This window comes from Euleptes europaea, chromosome 2 (genome assembly GCF_029931775.1).
Source record: "Euleptes europaea isolate rEulEur1 chromosome 2, rEulEur1.hap1, whole genome shotgun sequence".
Taxonomy (NCBI): Eukaryota; Metazoa; Chordata; class Lepidosauria; order Squamata; family Sphaerodactylidae; genus Euleptes; species Euleptes europaea.
This window is the reverse complement of record NC_079313.1, coordinates 95,535,465-95,555,141: the sequence shown is the minus strand read 5'-3', so window position 1 is coordinate 95,555,141 and position 19,677 is coordinate 95,535,465. Positions and strand designations below refer to the sequence as shown.

The 19,677-nt window shown below is 41.8% G+C and overlaps 2 protein-coding genes across 2 annotated transcripts; both read left to right on the top strand.

Annotated features, from left to right (window-relative positions):
- Window positions 1-265: 265 nt before the first annotated feature.
- Window positions 266-11,483, top strand: IRF6 (interferon regulatory factor 6). The gene is made up of 7 exons (XM_056845218.1): window positions 266-442; window positions 2,646-2,850; window positions 3,819-3,941; window positions 7,226-7,372; window positions 8,054-8,446; window positions 9,284-9,402; window positions 11,139-11,483. Exons 1-7 carry the CDS (start codon window positions 269-271, stop codon window positions 11,358-11,360), a joined length of 1,383 nt encoding a protein of 460 aa, XP_056701196.1. The 5' UTR covers window positions 266-268; the 3' UTR covers window positions 11,361-11,483.
- A 6,925-nt stretch (window positions 11,484-18,408) lies between these two features.
- On the top strand, window positions 18,409-19,219 carry C2H1orf74 (chromosome 2 C1orf74 homolog). Its single transcript, XM_056845263.1, has one exon. It carries the CDS (start codon window positions 18,422-18,424, stop codon window positions 19,217-19,219), a length of 798 nt encoding a protein of 265 aa, XP_056701241.1. The 5' UTR covers window positions 18,409-18,421.
- The last annotated feature ends 458 nt before the right edge of the window (window positions 19,220-19,677 follow it).

The window sequence follows — 19,677 nt, the reverse complement described above, 5'->3', positions numbered from 1 at the left end:
AAACTGATAAAGGTGTTGAGAGATTTAAAATTTGAGTTTTTGTTTACATTGTTAGGCTGGGCCTGCCTTATCTTCAGCTCATATCATCAGCTAAGTTGGCTGGAATTTTTTTTATGAGACCTTCAGGGAAGTCGAAATAGCTGCATATCAAGATGTTGACAGCAGACACAGTTGGTTTCTATTACTTCATTCATAGAAAATGAAAGTGCCTTCAGATTCCTGATAGTTTGTTTGCTATGTGTTTTGTGTGTGTGTTTTCATCCAGATAATGGCATTACACCCACGCAGAGTTCGATTGAAACCCTGGCTGGTAGCTCAGGTAGACAGTGGCATGTACCCAGGCCTTATATGGCTTAACAGGGAAGCAAAGCGATTTCAGATCCCTTGGAAGCATGCGACTCGGCACAGCCCTCAGCATGAAGAAGAGAATACCATTTTTAAGGTAAGCAAAACTACACATGTGCAAACACAAAATCCCATGTTGGAAAGCCACTGTGATGTAGTTCATAGAGAGGCACATGAACTGCTGACATTGAGTCAAATTCATTCTTGGCCAGGAAGGAGTTTTGGTTTATCTCTGTCTCTTAGATTAACCAATCTCACTGGGTGATTCTGAGGATAAAATAAGAAATCCCCCCATGTGTGCCTCCTTGAACTCCTTTGGGAAAGGAGAGATACAAACATACTAAATATTAGTTCTAAAGGCAGCATGCAACTGCTAAGGCCATTGTTTGGAGGCTACTCGGCCTCTTGCGTCCCTGGAGAGCTCTGTTTATACTTCCCAGTACTGGTGCTCAGTTTGCAGTTACTGGCACATCTAGCAGGCTAATATTTGCCAGTGATTTGTGGGAAGCCCATTTCATGGGATAGCAGTTGCTGTAAATGTGAACTTTGTGGAATCTAGCACCAGAGAATGAGGAATTAGTCAGTTTTTAAAGAGTTTTTGTTGTTATTGTTATTATTAAAGAAAAGCAGCTATTGTCCTAGAAGCTAGGAAAACTACTTGGGGCTCTGGTTGGATCAACTAACTGATCATCATGTGATTTATATTTGTGCCATTCATGTTGCATGGTTAGGAGTACACTTGCAGATTTCTTTTTGTGGAAATTAGTAACTTAAACAATTATTTCAACAGTATCCCTTACTTATGTTCAAACAGATGTCTCACGGTGAGTCTCATCCTGGCCCTACCACTCCTCTCTTCATAGTAGAGCCTTTCTTTAATCTTGTAATATCCACCAATTCACAATAGACATCTTGTTAATCTTCTGCAAGGGAGAAGAGGAAAGGGCATCAGGGTTGCTACTTACTTTAAGTAATCCAGATATTTCATTGTCCTTCAGAATCTCATGTTTGTTTTTTTGCTAAATGAATTAAAATTATGCTATGTATGTACAATCCTAAGAGGACAAAGACTGCAAATGTATGACGAGAAACTGGGAGACAAAGCAACAAGTCAATATAATCTCTTTGAAGTACTTGTCAGATATTCAGTGCTTTATCTCCATTCTGTGTATCCTGTATTGCCACACAACTAATCTTTTTGTGCTTTGCCTGGCTGTTGACTGTTTCTCTGTTTCAAATAGCTTCCCTTCTAAGAATCTAATTAGCTCCATTTCTACTCTTCTCTGCTTCTCCTGTTTGGATCATAATATATTCTTTTTCAGTTTTTCATCTTAAAGACTTATCTCTTTTAGAGAATGTTGTTGACAGATTGAACACATGGTTTTTACTTTTGTTTTCATTAACTTTTTAGATGTTGATTTTCAGACTGAAATAAATTCCTGGAGTGGTTTTTATTTGTAATCAGATAGCATAAGCCTGTGTGTTAGCAATTACTGGTATTTTATTATAAATTTAATTTCCCTTTCTAGCTACAAAAATGTTCTTTGTAACAGGAATCTTGTTTTTTGTTTGAAGATCTCTGATTAAATTAAAATAATGTGTGTGTGTGTTAAGTGCCATCAAGTCGCTTCAGACTCATGGTGACCCTATGAATCAATGTCCTCCAAAACATCCTATCATACATGAAGCTGCCTTATACTGAATCAGACCCTTGGTCCATCAAAGTCTACTCATACCGGTAGCGGCTCTCCAGGGTCTCAGGCAGAGGTCTTTCATATCACCTACTTGCCTAGTCCCTTTAACTGGAGATCCTGGGGATTGAACCTGGGACCTTCTGCATGCCAAGCAGATGCTCTACCACTGAGCCACAGCCCCTCCCCAGGGGCTATTGTTAACAGTCTTGCTCAGGTCTTGTGACCAATAATGTTATCTGGGTGTATGTGGAACCTTAATTCCACATGTGAGCTTAGTTTGCCATTGGGTTTGCTCCTTTGAATTAAGCCAAGTGGCCCACATAGGGAGCCTGCATCCTGTTGATTCAGAATAACATTGATTAGGAAAATACTAGCATGCACTGTGATTTTTTTTTTTATTGATGGAGAGTCTCCATTGACTGAGGAGAGCAGGACATACATTTTAAAAATAAAATAATTATTGGGAGTTAGAAGGCAATGACAGCAATCAGTAGCTACTGCAAAATGTGTTTGTTAGATTTCTGTGACAGACAGTGGCAGGTTTGGCAAAAACATATGCTGGCATCATGACAGCTCTTAACTAAATATGCTGCACTTTGCTCCCAGGCTTGGGCTGTGGAAACAGGAAAATACCAGGAAGGAGTTGATGATCCTGACCCCGCAAAATGGAAAGCTCAGCTCCGGTGTGCTCTCAACAAAAGCCGAGAATTTAACCTTATGTACGATGGCACCAAAGAGGTGCCAATGAATCCCATTAAAATTTATGAAGTGTGTGATATACCACAATCCCAGGGAGCAATCATTAATCCAGGTAAGGCACAAAGTGTTTCTGTTGTTTAAGAAAGCACTCAACTAATTCTTCTATATTAGCACTGGTCTCTTTGACTGAGACTGTAGGTTCTGGGGAGGAAAAATCCTTCCTGTCAGTGAATTCTGCTAGGTTACTAACTGAATAAGCAGGTCAGCTTACTCTTGGCACTATTTAATTGATTCAAAGGGAAACTTAAATCTGTATTCCCTCTGTTGAAGAATGCATTCTTCTTCATTTGTGGCAAATGGCTCATCTTTCTGTTTTCAAAATAGATTAAAAAGGCAGCAAGGGCCACACCAGTAACCAAGCAAATAAGGGCAAAAAGCCAATGTTGCAAGGAGGAGAATAGTTATTGTTTCCCTTTGTTATCTTGGCTATATATTCTGTTAAATAGATTAGCCTTGAAAAAAGATTTAAGGCTTCCAGATTCTAGTCATGAGATTCCCAGGGAGTGAATGCCATTCAAAGAACTCAGAAGCATGAAGAATGCAGGTCAGAAATGTATTTGTATTGAAAGATAGGCGTGTGCACATGTTTGTATATTTGGAAGAAGTATCATGAGGGTTAGCTGTTGGATGTAGGAGGCTAGCAGGTCATGGGATCAGATAAAGTATTGTCTGTTATCTGCCTACAGACCAGTTGAAAGGGTTAGCAAGGCAGGTGATAGTGCTGTGATGTCGCTATATCAACTTTGGGAGCTGTATCAAGGCAAGTGGAATCCTTCATGGTAAGCTCAGAAGTACAAAAGGAGGTGGGAAGACTTGGCTGTAGAAGGGTTATGATGCTTCTGGAGCTATAATGACAATCAAGCAGTAGTTGGAATAAAAATTGGTAATGTCTGCAAAGTTCAATCGGAACGATTGCTTCCATGCAATATTACAGATCTATGGTAATTACATGCCTTGCTCTTGTCTGTTGATATACTTCCACGTTACTTGCTAATTCTTCAGCATGCACCTTTCCTATAGGCTCCACTGGTTCAGCTCCATGGGACGAGAAGGATAATGACCTTGATGACGAAGAGGAGGATGATTTAAACCAATCTCAGCATGTACCCATACAGGATACCTTTCCATTTCTTAATATTAATGGTTAGTAGATAGATTGTAGTGACGAATGTGCATAGAACATAAAACTATTTGAATTATCGTTTGTCTTTTTACTGTATCACTATATCTAATGATTAGAGGCTGGTCCCTGTGTGAATAGCCAAATCTGTGTAGTGTAGTACAACCAGTCCCAGTTCCCAGTTTAGAGAACCCTCACATTTGAAGAAATATCTCGCTTAAAGTAATAATTGGGCATAAAAAATGGGATTTGCCTTCCACCCTCAATCCCTTATTAGTGAAATATAAATAGGTTCATAATCTGCCATTTATAGGTCAGCTGCTGTTAGGCTAACAATTTACAATTTTCTTTACTAGTATGCTACAGAAAATTGCACAAGAAGCAGGCAGTGTCTACATCATGTGTACAAGTTTTTGCATAATGAGTCTGGACAGTAATCTTCTAGTACTGTTGTTCTTGGTCATTGGCCATTAAATGAAGGAAAAGGATGGGGCAACTTGCTCAGTTTAGCAACACCTGTTCTGCTCTTTTCTTTTAGCGGCCACTAAACATGCTTGGTTCACAATCCCAGAACTTGACAACTTGTTTTTCCCTCAAGACTTTTGAAGTCACACCTCCTTCTGCCTCCATTGTTTCCAGGTAGCCTAGAGCAAAGTAGACAGAGAGAGGAAGGCTCCGCTGTAAGGAACGGTGATTCCCTATCTATTGTGTTGCTGGCAGTGGATGTTTCTGCACTAGGATAAAAAAGAAAAAGGGAATGTGAATTTCCACCATCTGCATGGCTGCCATTACAAGTGTATCTAGAGAAATGTCTGCCACAACAGGCGGTTGCAGAAATAGCCTGCCCCCAGCCGCTGGGTCATTGTGACAGCCATTAACAAAATGGCAAATTCCCACACTGAAGCAAAAGCAGAGGAACGCACCTGTTTGCTAAACCAATATGTAGTCTATAATGATGACACAGCCTTAAAAGTCTTTTCAGTGGAGTTCCCCTAGAGCTAGGTTCAGGTTTAACAAGTTTTAACTAACCTTGTCTCAGCAATCAGACACTTCTGCATTAATTTCCCACGCACCAGAACATGTTACATTTTGTTTTGTTTTAAAAAGCATTTTGCTAATCTACAAATGGCCTTCTATGCATTTCTCTTCTAAGCTGTTATGGGTTTTCTCTCTCTCTTGCTACATGGTAGAGGTAGACCAGAGCCCTAACTACCTGTTGTTTTTATCCTGGGAGCTTTAATGTAGTAATTTGATCTAGATAATTTATTAAGTAATGTTTTCCTTTGTGAAGTTTTGAGATCCTATAAACTGATCTTTCTTTCCTTATGCATTCTTTGAGGCATATTGAGTCAGGTTGCAACACGTTCATGATGAAAGAATTAACAGATATTAACTATTCTGCTCTGTATAGAAATGTGTTTTGACCAAGCTTGGTAGATATTACTAAGATGCTTTTACAACAGGTTGTCCTGGAAGTAGGGCTGGCTCTAGGTATTTTGCTGCCTCCTCCCATGTTACCACTGGCTAGGTGGTCCAACACAAGCCACCAGATCTGGCAGCACTTCTGGAGCTTGCCTTGGACTAAGAGGCACAAGCCTGAGAGGCAGCAGGAGGACTCAGGTTATGCCTGTCAGCTGCTCCCATGCTGCCCCTGGCCAGGTCCAATGAGCTCCAGAGGAGCTGCTAGTGCATCTGGTGCTTGTCTCGAACCCAGGTGGCAGCACAAGATGCAGTTCAACAAGGACAAGTGCAAAGTTCTACATCGGGGTAACAAAAACATGAAACACATACTGGATGGGGGATACACTTCTGGGCAGCAGTGTGTATGAACAAGATTGTGAGGTACGAGTGGACCGTAAGCTGAACATGAGCAGCTAGTGTGATGCAGCGGCAAAAAAGGCTAATGCGATCTTGGGGTGTATCAACAGAGGTATAACATTCAAATCACAAGATGTCATAGTTCCGCTGTACGCTGTATTGGTCAGGCTGCACCTGGAGTACTGTGTGCAGTTCTGGAGGCCTCACTTCAAAAAGGATGTAGACAGAATGTAGTGGGTGCAAAGGAGTGTGACAAGGATGATTAGGGGCCTGGAGACCAAGACTTATGAGGAAAGGCTGAGGGACTTGGGAATGTTCAGTCCGGAGAAGAAGAGGTTGAGGGGGGGACATAATTGCTCTGTTTAAGTATTTGGGCTGTCACTTAGAGGAGGGCAAAGAGCTGTTCCTGTTGGCAGCGGAGGATAGGACTCACACTAATGGGTTTAAATTACAGGCAGAAAGGTACCATCTGGTTAATAGGAAAACTTTTTTTACAGTGAGAGTAGTTCAGCAGTGAAATCGGCTGCCTAGGGAGGTGGTGAGCTCCCCCTCACTGGCAGTCTTCAGGCAGTGGCTGGACAAACACTTGTCAGGGATGGTCTAGGCTGATCCTGAATTGAGCAGGGGGTTGGACTAGATGGCCTATATGGACCCTTCCAACTCTGATTCACCATGGGTGTGGGAGGCGACAATGGGTAAAAACCATGGCCATTACCACCTTCCTCGATGATGCTGGCTGTAACCAAGATGAGCATTTCGGTGCTGTTGGTGGATTTTGGTGTGTTAATTGGTTAATTGCTTGGGTGGTGAACAAGCCTAAGGACCTGTCAAACATGTTGGGGTCCCCAGTGTAATTTGTTACATCACTGCTGTTACAGCACAAATTACACCCTCCTAAGCCTGGTAGCTTCAGTGGATTTAGAATGGTGCAACTCTGTTTAGGATTTTAGTATTAACGTTATATTCAGTTGGAATTCATATTTTGTTTTGGTGAAAACGTTGGGATGGCTTTTGGTACTTGGGTATGAAATTTTGTTTTTCTCATTGAGTTTTGAGTTTGATATCTCTGTTTTTACAAAGTAACTGGAGGGAAAGAAGCGTAAATCTGTATGAAAATTTAATTTATAAATTAACTTCCTACATACACATCCTACAGTTTGCAGAAATGTGTGCTCCATGGCAGGATGAACAATGTTTGTGTGTGTGTGTGGAGGGGTGGGGTTTACCTTACTTTTTGGCATGACAGCTGAATCACCACATTCATTACAAGCTGCTTTTAAAACTCATAAAAGCAGATGTTTGAATAATGGTTTTTTGTGATGAGGCAAATATATTCCTGTATAGATCTATAGTAAGGTGAATAAAAAGCAGCTTTTTAAAAATACTTCATCTCATGAGGTAATATAGCCAAATTTATCTGTCTACAAATGTTGACGGCTATTTTAGATGAAATGCTGCAAGAGTTTTAAAATGCTTTTCTTTGGCCCAGATTCCCCAATGGCACCAGCCAACGTGGAGGCCTGTAGCCCTGAAGCTGTATGGCCAAAGAATGAGCCTCTGGATATGGAGATGCCACCACCAACTCTTCAGCATGAGATATTCAGTTCTCCTGAGCTCTGGATTAGCTCTCTTCCGAGTACGTTTGTTTGGTATATATGGCACTAGAATAAATAAAACACTGTAAATAAAACTGTGTTAAAAAAAAACTGTTCAATTGCATAGCAAAGTGGTTTTTTTCTATTTAGTGAGTACACTGTGTATTTGAATGCACAGCAAAAGTTTACTGTTATTTATGTATATTTCAATTTATAACCCTTCAATCCCCAGTCAACGCCAGGCTCAGGGCGGTTGGATTTGAATGGATAGCAGAATTTTCCTGCAGTTATTCTTGTTTGGATTCATGTAGCCTAGGCACACTGTTTTGAAAACGTAATACAGTTGCTCAGGTCAGCCTATGTTGAATGAGATGCTGATTTTGGATTGCTGGCTTGTGTTTTAGTTGAAGTGATAGGAATTATTCTTATCAATTGTTTCTGCTGATAAGTACTGCACTCATGTGATTAAGTTTAATCAGGATAATTTATATCGTAATTAAATATGAAGCAAGTTCCAGTTATTTATCACAAAGTAATGGCAAACATGCTGCCTGAATTGGCCCTTGGTTTCTTTGTACCTTATATTTTCTCACTTATAAGAGTCTACTGCAGACTAGGTATGTCCTAGCAGGGGTGTGAAGTGACAGTAAGTTAATAATTTTGCAGTTCTGAGTCCCATTGCAGTATCTGGCATTCTAACAATATATTCCTTCTAAATCAAGTGACAGACCTAGAAATCAAGTTTGAGTATCGAGGCAAAGAGTTTGGGCCGACGATGACTGTGAGCAACCCCCAGGGCTGCAGACTTTTCTATGGAGAACTGGGTCCTATGCCCGACCAAGAAGAACTCTTTGGTCCTATTAGTTTGGAACAAGTCAAGTTTCCAGGGCCAGAACAGATCACAAATGAAAAGCAAAAGCTCTTCACAAGTCGACTGCTTGACGTCATGGACCGGGGTCTGATCTTGGAGGTCAGCGGCCATGCCATTTATGCCGTCAGGCTTTGCCAGTGCAAAGTCTATTGGTCTGGACCATGTGCACCTTCTTCCACAACACCAAACTTGATTGAAAGACAAAAGAAAGTCAAACTCTTCTGTCTGGAAACGTTCCTGAGTGGTGAGTTAATTATATGGTTCTTTTGGGGCACCATTCTACAATAGTTAATAACTTTTAAACACACACAATTGAAACATTTGTGCAGCCTCTTCCAGGCCAGTGTTTCTTTTCATAAAGTGAATAACTAGAGTTGTATCTGTGTTATCAGTACAGTGCAGGTTGGTTCTGGTTTTGGTTTGCTGGATCCCATGCTTCACTGTGTACCTTGTCATATTATTTACATGCAGGCATTGGTGGATTATTATTGATGCAGTATATTACTGTGCTACATTGTAATTGATTGCGGAGGAACAACTTTCCCTTTGTTACTTCCTCCTTTTTGGCCCAGATCAATCTCAGTTGATGCCAGAAGATGTAGAGTTAATTCTAATTTTTGTTATGTGCCTGTATATGCAGTCATACACTGTCACTTAACGGGAAAGCATTAACAAGTATCTATTGCACTTATTATGATGCTGATCTGGTATGGAGCCAAAAGAAATAATAGCATTGATAGTTTTGGCACCTGGAAGAACTCTGCCATAGATGTTGGTTGGCCTCCTGGTTGGCCACTGTGTGAACAGACTGTTGGACTTGATGGACCTTGGTCTGATCCAGCAGGGCCTTATGTTCTCATGTAAGCTTACTGGGTGGCCTTGGACCAGACACATTCTGTCAGCCTAACCTGTCTCACAGGGTGATGGGTGTGAGGATAAAAAGATTCCCATGGGGCCAGTGTAGAGTATAAACATAGAAATAAATAAAAGCATTCAGTTTTGAGCTGGATAGCTGTGTCGTCTTCAGATGTGTGAATCTCTCACTGGATATCAGGAACCTTTGCTTTTCTCCCCCTCTTAGAACTGATAGCGCACCAGAAAGGACAGATTTCTAAACAACCTCCATATGAGATCTACTTTTGTTTTGGAGAAGAATGGCCAGATGGAAAATCAAGAGAGAGAAAGTTGATTGTTGTTCAGGTAAGAGAACAATGAATCTTGAAAGAAATGTTGACAGTATTGTTAGAACAGTCGCTGACTTCCACACAAAGGCGATGCCTACTTGCTAATTAATAGCAAATTCTGTGTTGCAAAAAAACTGAATTCAGCAACCTGCATGGATTAGCAAATTGGTGTGTATTCTGCTTCTGTTGGTCACAGGGAGGTGCAAGAAGACCTAACTGGTGGAAATCTATTGTCCACATATATTCATTTAGATTCAAGCTGTGATTCTCAGCTGAAATTGGTGCTTGGGACCATTTTCTCCACTTAACACTGTTCCAGCATGGCATAAAACGATATCACCATCCATATGCTCTAGTATGAATACTTGTTAACAGAGCATCTATTATTTCATATTTTAATGGTTTAATTAAGAGTATGCAATCAGTGCATTCTTGGTAGTTGTACCAGGTTGGTCTGAGTCTCTTGTCTTGGAGGTTTGCGAGAACCCCAACCTGAACGTAATTGGGAAGCATACCTTTCTGTTTTGACAGGTTTTTTCATGGGTGGTGTGCCCCCACTCTTATTGGCATTTTATTGAGTTAATAGCATTGTGTTGAATCTTCACAATAATTTGATATGTAGTACCAGTGGTTCTGCTGATGAGATTGCATATTTCCCAGTTTATTCAAATAACAAATTTGATGTCAGAGCTGTTAAATTTAATGTTTTCTGCATCTTTCATATTCTTTCTTATTTATAGTACTTTGTATATGTGTATATAGTGCATTTTCAGAGAGTTTGGATTTTTTCATCTGTATTATCTTTACAACTAATCTTTTTGATAACCTATGTTTAACAACACACACAAATGGTCATCATGGTGATGGAAGCCATTTTGCTGACCTTGATGACGGAAGCTATTTTGAAGCGTCATAGGAAGGAAAAACATCTGATTCCATGAGCAATATCTGTCTCTTCATGGAGGAAGTGCATCTTGGGTCTCTACTCTTATGTTTCTTCTACTTACACCTGCTGAATAAGAGCATGAGAAGTTTCACACCTTTAAACATGAACTCTGGCGCAGAAGAATCTCTACATAATTGTTCTTCCCGCTGTGCAGACAATGCTTGCCTCAGCTATGCATCTGCCTGTAACAAGCATGAGTTGTGAGTGAAGCACAGTATAGACCATGTAGGCTTGATGCTGACCAAAAGCCTGGATATGCATTAATAGGCCTAGTAATTCAAAATGGGCCCTGACCTGGATGGCCCAGGCTAGCCTGATCTTGTCAGATCTCAGAAGCTAAGCAGGGTCAGCCCTGGTTAGTATTTGGATGGGAGACCACCAAGGAATACCAAGGTTGCTGTGTAGAGGAAGGCACTGGCAAACCACCTGTTAGTCTCTTGCCATTAAAACCCAAAAAAGGAGTCGCCATAAGTTCGCTGCAACTTGACGGAACTTCACACACACAATTCAAAATGGAGTCTGTGTTAACTCATGCCGTGAGGGGGAAATTAAAGCTTTGCAGTGGAGATATAAAAAATGAAAACAATTGGTTTTGGGTGACAAATGCATTTTCTCACTTTTAGCATATTCTGGTTTTTCAAATTAGTATGTATGTTGCATTTCATAATTGCATCTGGACTAATGCTATGGGTTTTGGATGGCAAATGCATTTTATCACTTTTAACATATTCTGGTTTTTCAGAGAAGTATGTATGTTGCATTTCATAATTGCATCTGGACTAACTCTATGGGGATTTTTCAAACAGGTAATTCCAGTTGTAGCTCGGATGATCTATGAGATGTTCTCTGGTGATTTCACCCGGTCCTTTGACAGTGGCAGTGTGCGTCTTCAGATCTCTATCCCTGATATCAAGGACAACATTGTTGCTCAGCTGAAACAACTCTACCGTCTGTTGCAGAATCATCAGGAAGGTTGGCCAATGCAGCCGCCAAACATGCAGATGCCTCCAACCCTCACAGCACAATGATAATCAGGCTTTGCCTGAACAAGGAACTTCCTGAATTGATCAATTGCATGGATACTGTGATCCTGATTAAGAATAGATTTATTTGAATTAATTTTAAACTACCCTCAAGTGAGTTAAATAGAAAAAAAATGAATTATGTATAATGTAATAACCTTGCATTAATGCAGATCATGTTTTGCATGTATCCAAGAACTTCTGTGGCATTTTACTGCTTTTTATTTGGACAGTGTATGTAAATAGAATGTTTTTATATTGTGCCTTACTTAAATGTAACATGGCAAAGTTTTCCTCACATGTGACTAACGTGTCGTTTTTCCTAGAGGAACATCAAAGGCTTTTAATAGAAACACTAAACCTTGTTTATTTTAACTAAACTGGTTTGAGGAAAGTAGTCATTTATTACATAAGTTGCAGGTTTTTACTTTATAGTACAATTTTTTCACATCAAGAGCTGGTGTATGGATAAAATATTTGATCAGTGTAAAGCAAATGCTCAAGGTCCATAATGTCTTCAATAAAATTGCTTTGCAAAATAGTCATGTGAGAATTAATTGTAGTCTGGATTTTCCTTAAGTAAACCACTACCGCTTGATACTGTTTCACACTTTCCCCCCAAGCGTTGTTAAAGTAACTTTATAATCAGTTGATCCAGATCTCCAAGAACAAAAGCTATTCAGTCAATGCTAGGGTGTAATTACTGGCTATTATACAATGGGACAAATAGTAATGATCAGCATTTCATCCTGATTACAAATGTAAATGATGTTTTCTACTGGACTGTACCAGTGAGGGTGTGTCCAAGTGCCTCACGAAGCTGCTGTTCAGCCTGAAACACTAGCTACATGCCAGCATTTGTCAGACTCTCAAATGATACAGAAAGGTGGTGCTTTCTCTGCCCAGTACAGGTGCAGCTTTATGTAAGCGGGTTCTAAATCCAAACTGCTGGAATATTTCTACAAGTGCAATTTACATCACCCCATGGGTCAGTAATGACCCGGTGCTTGCACAGGGGACTACCTTTACCTTTTAAATATGGCTGAATGTTTTGGTCGCTAAGCTTTTTTGTTGGTTCTGGACTGCTTAAGAGCTACATCCTTGCAGGTTTCCTGTGCCAGTAAGGACATTAAAGTGTACCACCATAAGCATGGTTAAGTGCTAATCATGTGTTCCTGGCTCCATGTTCTACTAGTGGTGAGTATGCATGATCAATGCATATTCAAGGTGCACACACTAAAGTTCACTGGAACTGAACTTTGTTCTAAGTGGAGAGAACTTCTAACTTTGCAGAGTTATTGCTGTTAATACAGAGGTATTGCTGTTATTACTGTTAATGCAGAGGCATTTGTAGCAGCAATGGAGCACCCACCCACATGGCAGCTTTCCACACACTTTGCTGCACTTAACTGCCCCCCACTTAACGGAGAGCTTTTAAATTTTAAAAAAATCAGTAATTGACATTTTGCTATAGCATTAAGCTACAGTGATATATCAATTACTGGTTTCTACAGTGATGTGTTAATTATATTTGATGATTGGCATATTAATATAGTTTTAAATTGGTGATTGCTATAGCATTAAACTACAGCTTTGAGTCAATCATGTAAACTACCACCTTTTAAATAAGCCCTGCATTGGTGGCGGTGGTGAAGAATCAGCCATGGAGGAATGGGAAACTGAAAACGATTCAATACCTGTAGGTATGGAAAATGGGACTAAAAAGAAATATGTGCTGCTAATTAAGGAATGACAAGATGAAAGGCAGGCCTTGACACTTAAGTCAGTGTTTAAAGCACGGGGGAAAATAATGCTTAGGAATGTAGTTTCAGCTCTAGCGCAAGGAAGGAAGTGGCCCTGGGCCAGACAAGGACCATTCATGGTATCAGAAGTACTCATCACCATTTGTGGCAATGTTTCACTTTCCAGCCTATTTTCATAGCTGCCAAATTACTCCATATTTGTTCTAGGATAAATATTATTTTAAATGGGGCTTGATGTGCTGGGACTGCAGTAAATTGAGGATGCGGGTTACATTATGTCTCCAAATGCATCAAAACAGCTGCCTAAAACTCCGCAGAGTTGATTGAACGTCAAGGTTCTAAGAATGCATGTCCCATGCTCTTGGTGCGCACACATTTTTACACACTGTATAATAAAATGGTGTAATTTCTGCATCTGTAATATGAATATATAGTATTGATGCTAAATTGTTGCATGTTTACTTAAGTAAGTCCCTTTTTTTTTCCAGTGGTAGTTTCAAGCCAGGAAGACCTCAGTACAAATCTCACCTGAGCTGAACTTGCTAGGTAGCTATAGACAAAATACAGTGCTGCAATATGAAAGTAATACTAGCCTACCTTGCCAAGACTGGTGAGATAATGTACATGAATGGCTTTGAACACTGTAAACGATTATATAAATAATAGTTAATACGAATGTAAAACTTGTGTTAGAATGAACAGCAGTGTAATACTTTTTTATGAGGAGCAATGCAACAATATTAACAACAACAATTAATAACAACATTATTAATAACAACAAGCAAATGAGCTTTTGAGTTCTAGAGAACTCTTCATCAGGCAAGAATGTTCACAATACAAAAAAAGTGGGAAGTCCTAATAAAAAGGGTTTTTCCCCATGGTGGACAAACATGGCTACTTACAATCTTTGTCTAAATCGACAGAATGTAAAAATCATTGGCAGGTTCTTGTCAACTTGTGTTCAGAAGGGGATCAGAGGTGCCAGGTCAGCTGATTACCTTTATGAACCTTCCCTGAATGTCTCTTAGCCTACCAGCCTGATCCAGGCATGGGGGAAACCACCCTGCCTGGATGCAATCGTCTTTTGTAATCTTTCTGGGAAGCCCCTCCCTCCTTAATTCAGTCAGAGCCAGGAAATCCATAGATTCTCATCCTGAACTCACCCTAAATTCCTGGACCTTATTTCTTTCAAATTATTTTGTGCTGGCTCCTGCAACTATTACTGTTCTGCCAGCCAAAACTGTGTGGTCTCCTCTCTATTTGCACAGAGGCTGCTAACTCCCCTTTTTGTTTCTCTGGGACTTTGGGAAATTTACTTATCACACAGGAGCACCCCTCCACCGCCTTACCTTATTTTTTTCCTTTGGGATCTTTGGAAGTTCTGCCTAAAGCCCCTACTCTAAACCTGTGGATCATTGAAACAGATAACGTACTGGAAGTTAAGGTGGTTTTGGTATCCTGGAACTTGCAGCATTAGAGAAAAAGAAATGTAAGATATGCATGTCTCTTTTAAGCCTTTTTTTTTTTTTTTTGGTCTGTGCATCTGTACTAGGAGGGGGAGGAGATAAATCTAGTTCCCCATATATGGAAAGTGAGGTGACTGCTGACCTGGATCCTACTTCAACCAAACAAACACTCCCATATTGTCAAGTCAGCGCATCTGAGAAGCCAATATTTACTCTGGATTCTAAGATGCATTTGGAGATTTGTACTGAGTATCCAGTGGGTGGTGTAGTTATTAGAGTGTTGGACTAAGATTGGGGGAGACCAGAGTTCAAATCCCCACTTAGCCTTGAAGCACACTAAATGACTTTGGGCCAATCACACACTCAGCATGAGTTGCGAGGAAAAGAGAGGGAGAGGAAGTATTTCCTTTCATACACAAAATTTTTTCTCAAGATTGTCTCAGTGAGGGAGTCCATGGCATCTTTCCTCTCCTCTTACAGAGTTCTCTTTTATTGAGATTCAAACTATTCCAAGTGAAAAAAAAAACCTATAGTTTTAAACCACGATTGCTGATTGCATATTTTTTTTAAAAAATATATACATAATTTAATATTGAAATAATTGTAATATAAATTACTATGTATGGATCTCCCCCCGCGCCCCCCGGAAATTGAGACTTCTACGACCCTGGCAGCTATTAGTCGTTTGTCAGGGAAAAGCCTGCAGCCACGTAGCGGCGCTTATAACCCAATCCTAAAAAGCGTGGGGCTCTGCGCTTCCCATTGCTCTCATCGGCCTGCGTGTAACATGGGATTGTTTTTATGGCCTCGTGACAACAGCAGCTCATCAGCGCTGACAGGCAGCTGCCACGCGGCCGAAACTGCTCCTCCCCAGCAGCTGTGGCTCCGCGGCAGAGCATCTGCTTGGCGTGCAGGACAGGTTCCCAGGTGCATCTCCAGTGACAGGGACCAGGCAGGTAGCTGATGTGAAAGACCCCTGCCTGAGACTCTGGAGAGCCGCCGCCGGCCTGAGCAGACGAGACTGACTTCGACGGACCGAGGGTCTGACGCAGCTCCACGCGTCCACCCTCGGGGAGCGTGTCCCTTTAAGGAGACGGCGGTGGCGCGGTCGCACTTCTTCCGCTCCGCAGGCCGGAAAGAGGAACTGTGCCGTCGGCTCGCGAGTCGAAAGGCGCGCGCATGCTCCTAGCAGAACTGGACGCCAGGAGGTGAGGGAGGTGACTCAGCGAGGGGTAGGTGGGTGGGAAGGGGACTTTGCGTGACGTGTGGCCTGTCACGTGGGTTGCGCAGCCTCTTTCCCTGACTCGACGGGCTCCTTGGAGCGCCGCAGGACCGAAAGGCCTGCTGGGTGTTGTATTTTCCCCAGGAGCAGGCGTCCCGCTGCGTGCGTTGGCGTAAGGCGCCTTCCTGCGCCCAACGCGGCCTGGTCTCATCAGGTTCGCGTGGTGCTCCGTTACTGCAACGTGCAGCGCCGCCGGTGTGTTTCTCACCTTCCTTTGTGCGCGTGCGCGTGAACTTTGTGCGCGTGAACACTTGCTTTATGTATGCAGCAGCGGGATAGGGTGGTGCATTTCGGAGGTGATCGAACCGCTGCAATACTGTAAACTTGAAGTCGCGATTGCCATGGTCCCCAAGTACAAATTTACTTTTTTTTTTTTTTTAATCGCACATCCGGGAGAAAGTGCTAGTTTTCACTTAAAGCAGTGGTTCCCAACCTGTTTTTGACCAGGGACCGCTAGGACTTTTTGGTTCAGTGCAGGGACCCCAAGGTTCAAAATAAAAATTCTGAGAATTTGAAAATAAACTTTAATCGTAACTGTTAGTTAAACATTAAACTTAGAAAAATATTTGAATGTATGTTTTTATAATAGAGAACTTTTAATTGAAAATATTAATTTATTATGGGTTTATAACTTTGTTTCGCGGACCTTAATTTAGTTCTTGCGGACCCCTGGTGGTCCACGGGCCCCCGGTTGGGAACCAGTGACTTAAAGTAAAGGTAAAGGTCCCCTGTGCAAGCACCGGGGCATTCCTGACCCATGGGGTGACGTCACATCCCGACGTTTCCACAGCAGACTTTGTTTTACGGGGTGATTCACAGTGGGTAGCCGTGTTAGTGTGTCTGCAGTAGTAGAAAAGGGCAAGAGTCCGGTAGCACCTTAAAGACTAACAAGAATATTTTCTGGTAGGGCATGAGCTTTCGTGAGCCACAGCTCACTTCTTCAGATCATACCCTACCAGAAAATATTCTTGTTAGTCTTTAAGGTGCTCCTGGACTCTTGCCCTTTTCTTTTACGGGGTGGTTTGCCAGTGCCTTCCCCAGTCATCTTCCCTCTACCCCCAGCAAGCTGGGTACTCATTTGACCGACCTCGGAAGGATGGAAGGCTGAGTCAACCTTGAGCCGGCTACCTGAAACCGACTTCCGTCGGGATCGAACTCCGGTCGTGAGCAAAGCTTTGGACTGCAATACTGCAGTTTTCACTTACAAGGATTTATTTCTGCTGGGATAGGGTTGCCAACCTCCAGGTGGTAGCTGGAGATCTGGGATTACAGCTGATCTCCAGGCAACAGAGGTCAGTTTGCCTGGAGCAAATGGCTGCTGCGGAAGGTGGGCTCTGGCATTATACCCCATTGAAGTCCTTCCCCAAACCCCACCCTCCTCAGGCTCCATTCCCTCCCGGCCCCCCAAACCAGAGCTGGCAACCCTAGCGAGCTTTGAAAAATGTGACTTCTCTCTGGCTCTGTTAATTATAGTTCTGTCTACTGCCTCAGCATTCTTCCTCCGCCTTGCTGTTCCATTAGGCGCCTTGCTGTTCCATTAGGCGGTGGGGATAAGAGTAACAGAATCAGCTCTCTGATGTTTGTGTACATCCTCCAAGTAAGTGCCTGTGGCTTCAAACTGCTATTAAAAAAGTAGGACATACAGCACCTTCTCCACCCAAACATAAAGCTAACACTCAACAAGACAAAGGATAAAACAGAAGTACTGCCTTATGACTGGACCACAGAAAGCTTACTTGTAAGGGGGGGGGGTGCTCTCCCTAGCAAGTCTAGGAAGAAGAAAGCATTATTTATTTGTATATATCCCATAGGCTCTAAACACATAAGGTGAATTTAGGTCAAATTACAACAATAACAAAAGTAATATAATTTTATCAATGGAAGTCAGCAGCCACAATCTCGCAAGAACATATTAATGATCACCTCCAAAAATAAGCGCAGTAAAGGAGCATTAAAAAAAGTACAATGATATGGTGTAGAAGAAAGTTGAATGCCAAAAGAAAGTTGTGCTGTTTCTGCAACAAAGTCCTTGAATTTCAGATGGCACAGACAATCTGCTGATGGATTCAGGGCTAGGGTTGCCAAAAAAGCTATGTGTCAATGTGCCGTGTTCTATTACTGTAGTTCTGTGAAACAGAAACTGCTGTTCTGGAACTTTGCCTTATTATGTTCTCTGGGTTTCAGACTTGCAAGTACATCACTTCACTGCTGTGTGCTTAATGACTGGCAGCTCTAGGATCTAGCTCAATTATTTATTTGAAAACTTTTCTGTCCCACCTCTCTTCCTTAAGGACACATGCATTTTGTCTTTTACAAAGTACATGCATTTGCACAACTGGTCTGGATGGACACCTACCCTCTAGGTAGATCTTATACATGCCTGAATTTTGCTTGATATATCAGAGTTTTCTAAAGTGTATTGGATGCCTTTGCTTGAACTCTAGTAATTGTTATTATTTTATTATCTTTTAGGACCTGGTTGAAGTTGCGGATGGTTAAAGACTAATGAGAAATTAGGAGTTCTTCAGGCCCACCCAGTCTGACGGAGGTTTGAGAATGGCCAAACCATTCCCTCAACTGCTCGTTGCTGCAGCTCAGCATCATCTCAGTGCAAAGAAAAAAGGCTTATCTCGGTCTGCCTCTTTGCAGCTGGCTGGAGAGATACTGGCTGTAGCTGCCGGCTTAAAGCCCGCTTTCCTGTATGATTACAATTTGGCTGGGTGTTCTCAGATCCTGAGCTACGTTCAGCAGCTTCAGACCATCAGTGAGCTTGGATGCCGGCTACACATTTTGAGCATCGCTGATAACGTTCTGATCATCAACTTGGACATGACGGTGCAGTGGCTGGAGACACTCCAGCTTGACAACAAAATCGCCTTCATTGATGTTTCTGCTGCCAGGACAAGTCCTGGCTTCTGTGAAACAGCAGATATAGATTCCATAAAAAAACATATATCTGAGTTACTGAGTCATCTTAAAGCACTGGCAGCAGACCTGTCCCAGGACCTTTCCTCCAGTGCTGTCTTTTCTGCTGAATGGAATCTATGTACCCTTTTTGGGGTATTGCTAGGCTACCCGGCAGCCTACAGTTTCCCTGCTCCAAAGAGCTTTGACAACTGTCTTTCTCTGGCCCCACTGAGGGTGTTCACTGTCCAAGCCACCTTCTGCAGGATAAGCAATGACCTCCGAGTCCGACTTTATTCTTTCAGTGTCCCAGAAAACTTATGCTCTGTCATGAAAACTGGTATTGATGAGTGGTGTGAAAATCTGCAGGATGCTTGTAGATCTCAGAAAGACTTTTCAGATCTTTGCATTACTACTGAGGTTGTTACTTTAGAGGCAGTGGCTTTGTAAAGACGGGCTCTGATCCAGAAGCATGGATCGGTTTTCCTCTGAGCATCCTTTTAAACACCTTATCTAGTTGAATCTCCAAAGTTGTTTTTGAAACTTCCTCAAACTAGAGAAGAAGTTGGGAGATGTGGTCGCCAAATGAAAAGAGGAACAAAATTGCACTTTTCCTTTTAATAGCCCTTGGATCACCCCCTTTCTCCAGAACTGTTGCAGTGCCCACACCCAGATTCGGATTCTTACAGTGCAATTCAATTTCCTTTGAATAGTCTGGAGTAGGATTCTGAGTACACCTTCTTAGGGCTGTTTTCTTAATGTGAATCATTTTAAGGCCTTCCTATGGTGTCTTTGCTCAATAAATGTTAATAACCCCAGTTCCAAAGGAACTATCTCATTTTCTCCAGCCAGGATTGGCACATATTTCAATTCCTAAGTGTCAAGCAACATATAGCATATTGTGGGAT

Coding starts and splice junctions, on each gene's coding strand:
- C2H1orf74 (XM_056845263.1), top strand. CDS start 18,422: ATGGCCAAACCATTCCCTCAACTGCTCGTTGCTGCAGCTCAGCATCAT.
- IRF6 (XM_056845218.1), top strand. CDS start 269: ATGGCATTACACCCACGCAGAGTTCGATTGAAACCCTGGCTGGTAGCT. Junction 2,851..3,818: donor GGGAGCAATCATTAATCCAG/GTAAGGCACAAA, acceptor CCTTTCCTATAG/GCTCCACTGGTTCAGCTCCA. Junction 9,403..11,138: donor GAAAGTTGATTGTTGTTCAG/GTAAGAGAACAA, acceptor TTTTTCAAACAG/GTAATTCCAGTTGTAGCTCG.